Below are 14,003 nucleotides of genomic sequence, written 5' to 3' on the forward strand. Positions count from 1 at the left end.
CTATTGAAAGATGATTTAAAACGATAGTTTAAACTATTTAATAACATTCTGTGAATGAAATATTATTTGTAAAACTTAGTTTACACAAACTTTGAAGATAAATAGAGGTTGGTGGCAGGCGAATATATTCTGTTGAGTTGTCAGAAATAAAATAAGAATTACTAAAATATGGCCCAGTGATGTTGTAATTATAATTGATAGTGGCTTCTGGACATGAGTTTTTGAACACAATGGCTATGATAGACAATACCATTGAAATGAGGAGAAATGCCCAAGTAATGTAGTTCTTCCATTTAGATCCTTTTTTTCTCGAACCTAAAAGTATTTTTTTAATGTTCCAAAGCAACCATGTTTCTGATTAGAATTGTTATTAAATTTAATAAAGAACCCTGGAAATTATGAATACATACAAGTTCTCTTTCTTTAAATTCATCATCACTCTTTCTGTTTTCTTGGTTACTTTTGTTAGTTTTATCTTCTCTCTCCAAATTGATTCTGTTGGTTTCTGTAAATTCATTTATCTTTCTTTCTTCTTTCGCTTTGTTGAATGCCTTGGTCTCTGCAAATTGTCTAGACTTTCTTTCTTCTCTTTTTCTTTCGAGTGATTGGTTGCCGGCTTGGTCTGGATGTGATAACTTTTCTTGAAGATCTTCAATTTTTGATTTCCAGAATAAAGCTTCATTTGAAAGTTGGTCATATTTTTCTTTTAAATTCTTTAATTCTTCTTCCATTATTATTATTATTTATTATTATTATTTATTATTACTATTTCTTTGTCAATAAACCTTTATTTCTAAATAAAAATAAAACCAATACTGAGAACTACACAAAATAATGAATTTTTCTTTATTTCTATAGTTTCTAAATAAACATAAAACCCCCCATTTTAATAAGTGGAAATTAAAAAATACATAAAAGGAAATATTATGATTATATAATCATCAGTTTCTACTCTTCTCTTCTACACTTTTCATCATACCTAAATTTTTTATCAAATTTTAATGATAACTAGTATCATACCACTAATAATACAAAAGGAGATTATAAAGTATATACTCGCACAAAATGCAATAGGAGCATTTAAAAAGATACTATTACTTTACTGATGAAGCACACCAATTGGCTTTGGTTTGTAAACAATGGTTCAGTATTGTATCTTTGACATTGTCATGTATAAAGTCTGCAGAGATACGTCAAGACTTTGATTCAACGTTGGTTAAAATGATGATTGGTAACCTATCAAATCAATACTCTATCATCAAACAACTACGATCGGTAACATTGTATGTGTGAATGAAAAAACTATCAAATGTATTAAAGAAGCTGTCGAAAATATTGGATACAAAGAGACGACCCTCCAATCACCGTTGGAGCATATCTTTATCGCCGTTCGATTCATCCACTTTAGATTCATGCAGAATTTTGGAGACATGATCTCTCAACCAAATAGAATCAAGTGAAAGATGTGTTATTGGATCAAAGCGTCTAATAAAAATGCTCCAAACATCAAGAAACTTGCAATCATTCTACCGATGGGTCGAGAAATATTAAAAGATCAATTCCAACATGGTACACACGTGGTTTACGATTTGGCAGTAAGTATCTGCCATGTTACACACCTTGATGTTAGAGTGCCATTTGGATGCAATATTTCCCAATTAGATGATGTTTTTAGGGGATCGGGAGGTCGAATAGAGCACTTTCGTCACTCATCATCATCATCGCCATCGCCATCGCCATCAAATAGTCCTGCCACTTTTGAATAGATACATTGTCTACAATACTAGAAATAGATTACTGGAGAATAATCTATTCGAATCAATCAAACAGGCCAAAGCGATCAAGTACTTTGATATCTATAGAGTGACATCAATCAACACTGAAATCACTCAAGATCTTCTAGAAGGATATATGAGAGCATTTAGAGAAAACAAATCACTGACAACTTTAAAACTAAATTATCAATTCTTCTTTTCATCAATTATATCAACCAATATTCTCAGCATAGTCTTGAATGTAAGTAGATTCTACATCCTATATTTAAATTTAATTATATAATTATTAATTATTAAATTTAATTATTTCTTCTATATTGATGATTATAGATCAATGAATGAATCATTTCTTTTAATTATTGGTGGAAATACACATCCAAATCTCAAACATCTTACGATTCAATTTGTGGTATCAGACAATTAAAAGGAAAAACAAGAGCTGCAAGAGAGAATTAAAGATGCATTTTCACTCAATACAACTCTTGATTTCTTTTATTATGATATAACAGATAAAGGTGGTGATTTATACCCAGAATTTACTTGTCTAAAAAAAGATAGATAAACAAAAAAACATTAATTCTTTGGTGAAATTTTGATTCAAATGTTTTTTTATCTGTTCTTTGTTCATTGTTTGTATATGTACTATTTTCTTTTTGTATTTGAATGTAAATAAATTAAATAATCAAACTACTCCCTACTTTGGTCTACACAGCAATCATAGTTTTCTTAAGGCCACTTTTTCTAAATTTATTTAATATTAATGAAATCGATAGTTGCATTTATCTTTTGATTGGTTTGTAGGTGTTTGGCAGACACAAATATTTCTGTTGATCCAAATCCAATATCTAGTTCGACCACTCTGTCATTTGGAGAATCGCCAGATGATGGAAATTCAAAATGGATATTACCAATAAACAAGACTCCAGAGTCTGTTGTTTTGTTTATGACTGGTAGTACAGAGGAATATAAAGCTATTTTAGCAAATTGTTGGTTTTCTAGATTTGGTATGAATCTAAGAAAAGTTGTTTTGTTTACTAAAATTGAATCCCTTGCTCGGGCCAAGAGTCTACACTCGTCGCTCTGACCGGGAGCGGCGGCGGCATATGATCTTTGAAGGGTACGTTTGAAAATGGTTGACAGACGAGTACTACCGAGTCTGCATGCTCCCCTGAGTACAGAAAGATGCGGACAACTTGGCACTACGAGTTGGGCACCAGTCCATTCAAACTCTTGCTTTACCAACTGTTGAAGGAAATAGTTTTCACTAAAGCCACCAACCATAAAGATATATGTTGGTCTAATGGCATAGGGGAGGTAGGATTGATGTTTCATATATTCCAATATTTTTTGGAACGACGGTTGAAAAAAGGTCAAAAAAGTATCAAATGGGATGCATAGATGACCAGACCTTTTGTAACATATTTCTGTTCCATGTAATCTATTGTATGTTTCGACTCTTTGGACTAGCCAATCGATACTCTTGTTAAAATCTCGTGGATTAAATGAAATGTGTCTTGGCCTGCCGTCATTACTGCATGAATCACACATTGATTGTTTAAGTATTTCAAACCGGTCCATCAATGTCATTAAATAAGGACTATCAATAATATTGTGTGACACTTCGTCACCAAATAAATCCAATATGAATGCCTTAAATAGTTGGTTGCATTGGATATTGCCAAAGTTGTCTCCAAATGTGATTAAACTTTCTAAATTTCCATCAGCCAAGTATCTGTACACTAAAAGAAATAAAGTGATTAGTTTTTTTCTTTCATCAGAGACTCTTATGACAAACACTGGTGACACTCTTACCAGAACATTCAAAATGGTTTGAAGCTAAATTACAAACGAGAAAAGCTTGACCAATTTCAACACATCCATTAAAAGATTGGATACACTCTACTGCACCAGCATCTGACTCGTAAGCCAATAATAATGATTCTAATAAAATATTAATTAGTGCAAAATAAATATAATATATTATATTATTATGATTATAGATAGTAGTAGTCTTCATACCTTGATGATTGTCTATAGTACATAAACCAGCATTGATAGCACACTGACGCATTACTTGTTTTGCAACATCATCCCAAATTGCAGGTACTGTGATGACCCATAATACTGATTGATCAAGTGGTGGTACCCAAGACATCATTTTTAATCTTGCTTGTGACCCTAGATACTTGAGTGACTCTGTGATGAGTGTTTCTACCGATGCAGCTTGATCACAATTATCAGCCTTGACCATTGTCTTTTCTCTAGACTCTGAGTCAAACAGTAGCATCTTGTAGTTTGAAAAGATAGCATTATCATGATCTTCACGAGCATCGTAACCAAACTTTGAAAAGCCTCCAGTCTCGTCAAGTGATATAACAGCCACTGTCTTTGTCTTTCCATCTCCCCAACTATTAAATTCGCTGTGAATGATATCTCTATTAGGATAAGATATTGAATATCCACTACGATTTGTGCCCAACTGAATTGATACTACTACTATTTGAGGTGACATTTTTCTTTTGTGTAAAATAATAAAAAAACTACAAAATTTTAATAAATTGATTGATTTATCAATTCTTAGTACTGTTATAAACTCAAAATATAGTATTGAATATTTAATTTTATATCTTTCACTCTTAAATATTAAAGTCCAAAAAAAAGATACTAAAATCTCCCAAGATCAAGATAATTAGGTCCATGGAATAATGATTGAGTTTCAAAAAAGGATAAATTTATTTATTACTATTTTTAGTAAATTGATTGAATATCAAAATGAACAGTGAAAATATACCTTGAATAAATTTATTTATTTATTTATTTATTTAATTATTTATTTTATTTTTACTTTCCTAGACGTTCTTTATTTCTTCTTTCGGCTTCTTCTCTAGTCATTGCAAATTCTATGGTAGCATCTATCTTTTGAAGTGTTTTAATTTGAATGGCAGATACAAATACTTCGGTGGCACCAAACTTCATAGTGACAATAACCGATTTATCTTCAAGATTGTCGCCTGGTGGTACTGGGATTTTGATTTCAGCGGCAAAGGAAATACCAGGTTCGGTTGTGTATTTGATGTCAGACAAGAGTGAAGTGAATATTGCAATGTTGACAGAGGTTGCTGCAGCACTGACTGGTCCATATCCTCGAGTTACTATTTCGTCGATACCAACAGACTGCCAGCAACAACAAATGGACTACAAACATTATTTGCATACAACTTTCCATTGACAAGATAAGGTTGTCTACCAACATGTTTTTCAGGTGTCATCTCTTCTATCACCTCGACAGCATACGATCTTTGGATAGTACGTTTGGTAATGACAGATGGACGTAGACCAAATCTACATGCACCCTTGACTACAGACAATGATGGTCGGGTTGGTACTATAATCCTGGCACCAGTCGATGCAAACTCTCTCTTTACCAATTCTTGTAGGAAATAGTTATCACTAAATCCACCAATCATAAAGATAAAATTTGGTTTCTTGATGGCATCGTTTTGTAGCATTTGTTGCTTGACGCAATCTACTATTTTGTGGAATAGTGGTTGTAAAAAGGTCATAAATGATTCCATGGGAATGACAAGATGACCCGATCTCTTGTATTCGATATTGGCAGTGGTGGCAGCATTGTATTTTTGAATTCGTTGGAGTAGCCAATCGATATTCTTGTCAAATACACGTGGATTAAATGAAATGTATCTTGGCTTGCCATCGTTGGCGCTACTATCACACATGGACTTCTTGGCACTTTCAAACCTATCCATCAATGCCATGAAATCAGTACCATCAATCATATCTTGTGTCACCTCATCACCAAGTAAATCCAACATAAATTTCTTAAAGTTTTTGTTACAATAAGTTGATCCAAAATTACCTCCAAATGGTCTGACAATTCCTTCAATCTTTCCATCAGCCAATTGTTTATAAACTTTAATCAAATAATGAAATAAGTAAATTAATAAACAATGATCAATAATAACAATAATTAAATATTACATACCAGTAAAATCAGCAGTACCTCCACCAATATCAAATACAAGAACAATTTGACCAGCCTCTACACTATAGTTATTTGTTTTTTCAAAAATACAATCCATAGCTCCACTCTCTGGTTCATATGCAAGTATTAATGATTCTAAAGAAAAAGAAGAAGAAGAAGAAAGATAATTAATTAAACAAGAAGAAAGGTGATGTGAATATGATATATCTGACATGTTTCATACCTTTATCATTAGCAATAGTACATAAACCAGCACTGATAGCACACCGACGCATGATTTGTTTAGCTGCGTCATCCCAAATGGCAGGTACTGTGATGACCCATAGAACTTGACTTGGTTCAACTGCGTTGGTGTTGCCATTGTTGATTCTCTCCAAACTTGTTTGTTTAAAGAACTTTAGAGTCTCTGTGATGAGTGTTTCAACCGATGCAGTTTGATCACAATTATCAGCCTTGACCATTGTCTTTTCTCTCGACTCTGAGTCAAATAGTACCATCTTGAAGTTTGAAAAGATAGCATTATCATGATCTTCACGAGCATCATAACCAAACTTTACAAGCTTTCCATTCACATCGATTGATATCAAGGTCAATGTCTTTAAACTAGTCGATCCACCCCCAGGCCACGAATCGTGTACATAGATATCAACATTATTTTCTGTTATAAATGAATATGCATAGCCACTACAACTAGTACCAAAGTCGATTGATACAACTACTTTTTTGTGTGCAGATACAACACCACTTGACAGCATCTTTTTTAAAAAAACAAATGATAAATATTAATAATAACAATAATAATAGTCTATTGAAGGTGAAGAAAGATAAGATGAATGTTAAGATGTGACTTTAAAGTCTATTTATTGTTGTACTAAATTTAGGGAATTAAATATTCAAGTTTTAGATAAAGTTGGATCTTGATAATTATGTTTATTTAGGCAAAACCCAAAAAAATAAGTATTCGAAAATAAATATCTGTTGTTGATTGGTGATTGTATTAATACTAAATAATAATCAACTATACTATACTATAATAACAATACTATACTACACTTTTTTAAAGTTGAAATTGATAATTATAATGATTTATTTAATAAACTGTACATGATTTTATTTTATTTATTTAATTATTTAAAATTGTTGTTTTTATTTATTTATTAACATTGAGTAATTGAATTTGAAACAAATGATACCAAAGATGGAATTAATTTAGTGACATCTGAACCTAGATTGGCAACCACTATCTTCTTTTGGTCGGTATCATAGGTCTTTCTAAATTCTTCAATCATCCGATCGGTTTGATGATTAATCTTGATGAAATAATAATCGATTCCTCTATTCTTCATGGTTTTGATTTGTTCTTCTGGAGGAACATTTGTATCACCGTGTGGTAAAGAATCGGAAACTGCACCGAAATCATGATACTTTGTACCGTGACAGGGAGCGTCAGCAACATGTATACACACTTTGGTATACCCTTCTTTCCATTCTTGTAATAGGACATGTTGGAATCCACCAACTACATCTTCTGGAATATCTCCACCTCCACTTGCAACGATCTTTGCCAAACCTTGTTCGAGTACCTCCATGTTTGATGAAAATGCAATGTTTTCAAATCGAATGGGATCAGTGTAGTCACGGTAACCAACAAATGAAACTTCAAATTGTATACCAGCGTATGCATTGGATAGTACTTTGGCAAGTTGAACCATCTTGTTTTTGGCCTCGTTGATCCATGATTGCATCGATCCGGTGATATCCATGCAAATGCAGAGTTGTACCGACAGAGGTTTAGTCTTTTCAAGACGGATCTTGTTTCTTCTATCAATCTCTTCATTGGTCATTGCAAATTTAATGGAAGAGTTGACTTTGACACCAGTCTTTACATGACGAGCTGTAACAAATACTTCAGTGGCACCAAACTCTAATGTCACATCGACCTTTCTATCCTCCAGTGTGTCGCCTGGTGGAATAGCTAGAGTTAGATCACCAGCAAATGAGATTGCAGGATTGGTTGTATAGTCCATCTGTGCGAGATGTGATGTAAATATGGCGAGCTCGACAACCTGTTGATTTTCACTAGTTGGTACAAAAGTCTTTGTTTTACTTTCACTCAGACCAATAGATTCACCAGCCTTGACAAACACATCACACACATTCTTGGCATATGGTTTACCATTGATTATACATTGTTGTCTTCCATTGTGTGGAGTGTCGGCAGTGATGAGACCGTCAACCTCGAGAGCATATGATTTTTGGACAATACGTTTAGTGACGACCCATGGACGGAGACCGAATCTACATGCACCCTTGACAACACACAAAGATGGTCGTAGTGGTATTATGACATTTTCACCACCGGGTCCACGTCCAAACTCTTTCTTTATCAATTGTTGAAGGAAATAGTTTTCACTAAACCCACCAATCATAAAGATATGAGTTGGGTTGCAAATGGCAGGGTTGGTGTTCATTTGATCCTTGATGCAGTCAATAATACTCTTGAATAATGGGTTGAGAAACAACTCCATAAAAGTGTTTAATGGGATATAGAGATGACCAGATCTCTTGTATTCAAGGCCGGCACCTTGGTGTCGGTGGTTATAGTCATTGACTCTTCCAATGAACCATTCAATAGATTGGTCAATCGTTCTTGGACTAAATGCAATGATTCTTGGCTTGTCATCGCTACAAGATTCGCTTGAACACATTGACCTTTTAACAATTTCAAATCTATCCAACAAAGTAATAAAGTCGAGACTATTGATGATTTCTTGTTGTTTGGGAGGAAGGAAGCCAAACAAATCCAACAAGAAATCCTTAAATCTTGCATTGCTATAAGTAGACCCGTAATTGCCACCAAATGGTCTAACAATACTTTCAATCTTTCCATCTGCCAATTGTCTGTAAACTATCATAAAACATTGTAATATATTAGTCGGATATATTCATTTATTCATTCATTCATTCATTCAGTACTTATACCGTATTTACTACATACCAGTAAAATCAACAGTACCTCCACCAAGATCACAAACAAGAACCGTTTGACCAACCTCTACATGGTAGAGACGTGTTCTTTCAAATATACAATCCATAGCTCCACTCTCTGGTTCATATGCAAGTAACAATGATTCTAAAAAATAAAGAAGAGATAATAATTAATTACTAAAGGGTTGATGTGATTTATAAATGTTGATCTTTTGAATTATATTGATGACATACCTTTATCATCAGCAATAGTACATAAACCAGCTTTGATAGCACACTGACGCATGATTTGTTTAGCAGCATCATCCCAAATTGCAGGTACTGTGATGACCCATAGTACATCACTTTGATGGATCTTGTTCTTTCTAGCATTATTGATTCTCTCCAAAACTGTTTGTCCAAAGAACCTGAGAGTCTCTGTGATGAGCCATTCGACCGATGCAGTTTGATCACAATTATCAGCCTTGACCATTGTCTTTTCTCTAGACACCGAGTTAAAGAGTACCATCTTGTAGTTTGAAAAGATAGCATTACCGTGATCTTCACGAGCATCATAACCAAACTTTGATAGTCTCCCGTGTTGGTCGAGCGAGATTACAGTTACTGTCTTTGAGTTGACACAGCCTCCTCCAGCCCAAGAGTCGTGTACATAGATATTTACATTTTCATCACTATTGGTTATAAATGCATAAGCACTACCACTACAACTAGTACCAAAGTCAATAGCCACTGCTGCTGTTTTGTGTTTTGGTAAAACCATGATAGTTTGTAAAAAAAAAAAAAATTTAAAAAAAGATAATTAATTAATTAGAGAGAAATGAAATTATTATTGATAATAGTCTCTCTCTATATATATAAATATAAAAGATAAGATTGTAACTTAAAAATTTAAAGTTAACTTTCTTTTTTTTGTTTTTTTGAAAAGAGTAAAGCCCATCTCGAAATTTCGAGTTTAGGGAAGGAAAACCATAAAACCAACATGGCCATGTGATTGGTCTAAAAAGATAGGTTGTTGTTTTATATCTGTACAAAAGGTGATCATGATGATTCTTTCCAATTTCTTTATTCTATTCTTATTCCTTGATTCCTCTATTCTTCATTTGAAGGGTTGAAATTTCTAATGGTATTACCAAAATAAACAGTGATAGTTTTAACAAAATCGTTGATATAATTCTCTTCGACTTCACAATGATCGGTTCCACCATAGGAACGAGACATTGCAGTCAATTTGGCAAGATCTAAATGATCGATATTATTTGGCAAGTAGTAGACTATATTTGGTGTAATTTTAAGAGCAGCCCTGAAAATATCGAAACCGTCTGGTGTAAAGTCTGACAATTGAGTCAAGCTTTTATCACGATACGATGGACCACCCCAAGGTGGTGACAGGAATATAACATCGACATGAGTGATACCTTGGATGGATCGAGCAACATCCATAAAATTACCATTAATAAAATCAATCTTTTCTACACATCTGTAGACGTTGGCATTATTGATTGCCAATTGTACCTTTGTCGGATCCAAATCCACGGCCAATACATGACCACATGTTCTTGCAAATTGTATACTATTTCCACCAGCTCCTCCAAATCCATCTATAATAAAGTCACATCTACATCTCTCTGCTATATGTTTTGCTATTTTCTCTGGTGTCACAGAGTACCATGATTCTACAAAAAGAAACAATAAACAACTAGTAAGTAAAATGTATATGTATATGTATATAAATATATTTGATTACATACCATCATCCATTAATATACCTTGATCATATTTTGAAAACAATCTAAACTTTCTTTTTGGTCCTCCCGTAGGATCATAATCATCGATCAATTTTAAAATCAATGATTTTGGTATTGGTATCTCTTCTACATATTTAATTACTGCTGCTGCCGATGTTTTCGTTTCCTTTGTTGATGTACTATTGTTATTAGTATTAGGTGTCTTTTCAACCTTGCTATTGTTCTTGCACGTCAATGCTGTTAACTTCTTTTTAGCTCTTTTCCTCTTTGCCAATTTGATATTTTGATCATTCATTATACTATTCAATTTTGTAATCTTTGCTTCTATCTTAGTCGTCGTTGTTGTAGATGCTGTAGTAGGTATATCTGTATTTGTAGTTGTAGTTGTAGTCGTACTCATTTCAAAAGAGAGAAATAATGAAAGGGACGAATGAAAGATGAAAGAAACTATATTTGTCTTTTGAAAAAACTTTGAACTATGAAACGAGGAGACACCCTGATCAGATTTAATTTATATTTATTTCATTTCATTTCATTCGTTGTCATCATTATTTGTTTTGTGTATATATATATATATATATATATTTATTAAAAGAGGGAATGTCATCATATACACCAATAGGAGATAAAGAATTTACAGAGAATAGAACAAAGGTAGTTGAATTGTTTCAAGATTTTACACCTGCCGTAGTATCTCTACAAGTACAGAAACAAAAATACACTCAATTCGATACAAGACCAAAACCAATAGCACCAAAGAGAAAGATTGATCATGATCAACAACAACAAATATCATCAAATAATAATGAAGAAGAAGTAAAAAAGAAACCTGTACAAAGAATAAACGCAAAATCAAAAAGTAACCTTTACAACTTTGATGCTCAAGACATTATATATGATCAATATCTACCATTACACGATCTATGGACTCAATATACATTTGATTTACTTAAAGGTCATAGGTATGTACTCTCAAAAGACAATAATAATAGTGGTTGATGATAAATGACTCATTCAAATACCTTTACCTTTACCTCACCTTTTCTTTCTTTTCATTAAGTCCGATGGCATTTCAAACTATATTTTTAAGAGCAGATTTACATGGAGCAATCATATTGGTTGTTAAATCAAAATGTCCAAGTTATATAGGACAATGTGGTATAGTCTTGCAAGAGACTGAAAATGTATTTAAAATAGTTACCAAAGATAATGGTTTGAGACGTAAGTGTTACACCATCCAGCATCATCATGTCATAAACTCTTGATTTATGAATCCGATTCGGATGTACCAAACTCTTACCAAAAATACTCTTTACTTCTTCTTCTTCTTCTTCCTCCTCTGAACAGAAATACCAAAAGCCAAGAATGTATTCCAAATCAATGTGGGTGACCATTCTTTTGTGATTTATGGTGACAACTTTTGCTTTAGAAGTAGCGAAAGAAGTGTTAGGAAGTTTAAGGCAACAAAGACAATCGAAATCAAATAAAACTCTCAACTACCAACCACCTCTATTTCCAAACAACAGCCCAACCCATCGACAATATTGTAATGAAAATGATGAATGATGCCAAGATATTGTTTTGTTAATGGGTAAAATAGCGACCAATCCCCACCAATAGTAGATTGTCGTGCAAAGAAAAGAAAAAAAAGATCTACGAGCCTTTCAACTTTGTTCAGATTTGTTGAACATCACCAAACTACCTACATTGCCTTCTTTTACCTAAACAAGGCATGCCCTTATCACATATCTAAAATCTTGTTGTTACTGTGATCACGATGATGATACTTTCCAACAAATATCTATCTATCCATCCCTCTGTTGTGTGCTTGGGTAAACAAACAAAACACTACCAACAGCTGACACTTTGGAGATACAACTGACTACTGGTCAATAACCATTCTACAACCAACCAACCAACACAACAGTGTGTCTGTCCTCTCTTGTTGTTCGATGAGTGACACCCAATGAGAATGCCGAAACCAACCAACTCATTGCCGTGTTGGTTCTCTGCCTACCATGGTGTCATAGACACACACTTCACAGAATTATGTATTGTCGAGATATTTCGATGGGCGACGCCCTAGTTCACTCTATCTGACCCTTTTGGTGGACAAGAAAAAAACAATTGCAAAGATACGCTCATTTTCCCTATACCCGCAGGTTCGCGCAAAAGGCGAGGGGAGGCAAATCTCTGGTTCATTAGGGTATATATCTTGTTATTCTGTTCAGAGACAACAACAAAGGTCTTCTCCACCACCACCAACTTTGTCGAGAAAGTCTACTGTACTGTCTCGAGACACACTATAGAATAGGTGCACCTCTCACCATCTTCGATGAACCTAAGGATAATGCGAGGGTTGATTGGATCTTGACAAGAGATGATCGACAAGGGAAAGGTGAACTCGTGTCTGAATCAGCGAGTTTTTCAGGCAAAGGCGACTAGAAGTCAGATCAGAAGTCTAGACAGCCCAACTGAGTGGGACAGGGGGCTCTATTCAAAGCATACGTCTGATTGGAAAATTGTATCAATCACGCACGCACGGGGGTTGCGAGCACAAGATATTTAGTTTTTTGTTTTTTTCGATCAAAAAAAAACAAATTTGTTTTAGATATATCGATGATGGAAGAAAATATCTTTTTTGTGTGGCTTGGCTTGCTTGCTTGGGGAGAGCACTTAATAATAATAGTAAAAAAAAAAATTCAAAAAAAGCATCAGTTTGAACATTGTGTTGTGAGCGATTGGTTGATTGTTTTCTTCTATTTCCTATTATATAAAAATATCCTATATATATTTATATATATATATATATAATCATACAAATACACACATACACACACACACACCCTACACATATATTTATATTTTCATAATATTATTTTAATTTCCAGATAGACAATAGTCGAGTCACATCCCAGGATAGGAGAAAAAAAAAGAGAACTTCATAGCTCAGCAGTAGGAAAAGAGATCTCGATCGAGGACTTAGAAGATATCATTGAAGGAAATTTGTACATAAAAAAAATCACAGAATCAGCAAATCTACACAAAAAAACAGCAAACATACCACTCTCAAGGTTACAAAAAAAAGAGAAGCTACAAATTTAGGGCCAAGGACTTCAACACCACACCACCACCGCCACCACAACAACAGCAACAACACAACAATAATTTTCATTTTTTCAATTACAGGCTCATAACAATCAATATCTATCTATATCTATTCGTGGTTCATCATATCTATCTATCTATTCTTCTTATTTATTAAATTACCTGATATTTTTCCGACCTATTTATTTATTAGTACATTAAAATTATAATGTATATATCCATCACTAATCATTCGCAATAATAATCATAATGTAAATTAATTCGATCGGCATAATAATAATAATAATAATAATAATCATAATAATATAATCTCAATAATCAATAATTCATTAATTAATATACGGCGACGACGACATTGGATTTGATCTTCCAAATCAAATCAAA

The 14,003-nt window shown here is 33.5% G+C and overlaps 6 protein-coding genes across 6 annotated transcripts; 2 read left to right on the forward strand and 4 right to left on the reverse strand.

The window, feature by feature from the left end:
* Positions 1-37: 37 nt before the first annotated feature.
* Positions 38-731, reverse strand: DFA_11450 (uncharacterized protein; the record flags this gene model as incomplete). The annotated part of the gene is made up of 2 exons (XM_004350343.1): positions 38-315; positions 407-731. 2 exons carry the CDS (start codon positions 729-731, stop codon positions 38-40), a joined length of 603 nt encoding a protein of 200 aa, XP_004350393.1.
* Positions 732-1,001: 270 nt separating this feature from the next.
* Positions 1,002-2,337, forward strand: DFA_11451 (uncharacterized protein; the record flags this gene model as incomplete). The annotated part of the gene is made up of 4 exons (XM_004350344.1): positions 1,002-1,048; positions 1,089-1,283; positions 1,863-2,016; positions 2,203-2,337. 4 exons carry the CDS (start codon positions 1,002-1,004, stop codon positions 2,335-2,337), a joined length of 531 nt encoding a protein of 176 aa, XP_004350394.1.
* A 185-nt stretch (positions 2,338-2,522) lies between these two features.
* Positions 2,523-4,287, reverse strand: DFA_11452 (uncharacterized protein; the record flags this gene model as incomplete). The annotated part of the gene is made up of 3 exons (XM_004350345.1): positions 2,523-3,514; positions 3,588-3,716; positions 3,795-4,287. 3 exons carry the CDS (start codon positions 4,285-4,287, stop codon positions 2,523-2,525), a joined length of 1,614 nt encoding a protein of 537 aa, XP_004350395.1.
* A 236-nt stretch (positions 4,288-4,523) lies between these two features.
* On the reverse strand, positions 4,524-9,526 carry DFA_11453 (uncharacterized protein; the record flags this gene model as incomplete). Its single annotated transcript, XM_004350346.1, has 8 exons — positions 4,524-4,566; positions 4,621-4,949; positions 4,979-5,706; positions 5,779-5,913; positions 6,002-6,493; positions 6,941-8,686; positions 8,777-8,911; positions 9,001-9,526. 8 exons carry the CDS (start codon positions 9,524-9,526, stop codon positions 4,524-4,526), a joined length of 4,134 nt encoding a protein of 1,377 aa, XP_004350396.1.
* A 329-nt stretch (positions 9,527-9,855) lies between these two features.
* DFA_11454 (Putative PRIP-interacting protein) lies at positions 9,856-10,911 on the reverse strand (the record flags this gene model as incomplete). The annotated part of the gene is made up of 2 exons (XM_004350347.1): positions 9,856-10,439; positions 10,515-10,911. The coding sequence occupies 2 exons, from the start codon at positions 10,909-10,911 to the stop codon at positions 9,856-9,858; spliced, it is 981 nt and encodes a 326-aa protein (XP_004350397.1).
* A 200-nt stretch (positions 10,912-11,111) lies between these two features.
* Positions 11,112-13,820, forward strand: pop4 (RNase P protein subunit; the record flags this gene model as incomplete). The annotated part of the gene is made up of 3 exons (XM_004350348.1): positions 11,112-11,473; positions 11,572-11,732; positions 13,813-13,820. 3 exons carry the CDS (start codon positions 11,112-11,114, stop codon positions 13,818-13,820), a joined length of 531 nt encoding a protein of 176 aa, XP_004350398.1.
* Between the last annotated feature and the right edge of the window lie 183 nt (positions 13,821-14,003).

This window comes from Cavenderia fasciculata (genome assembly GCF_000203815.1).
Source record: "Cavenderia fasciculata unplaced genomic scaffold Scf_EUAJFUG02HR96I-5, whole genome shotgun sequence".
Taxonomy (NCBI): domain Eukaryota; phylum Evosea; class Eumycetozoa; order Acytosteliales; family Cavenderiaceae; genus Cavenderia; species Cavenderia fasciculata.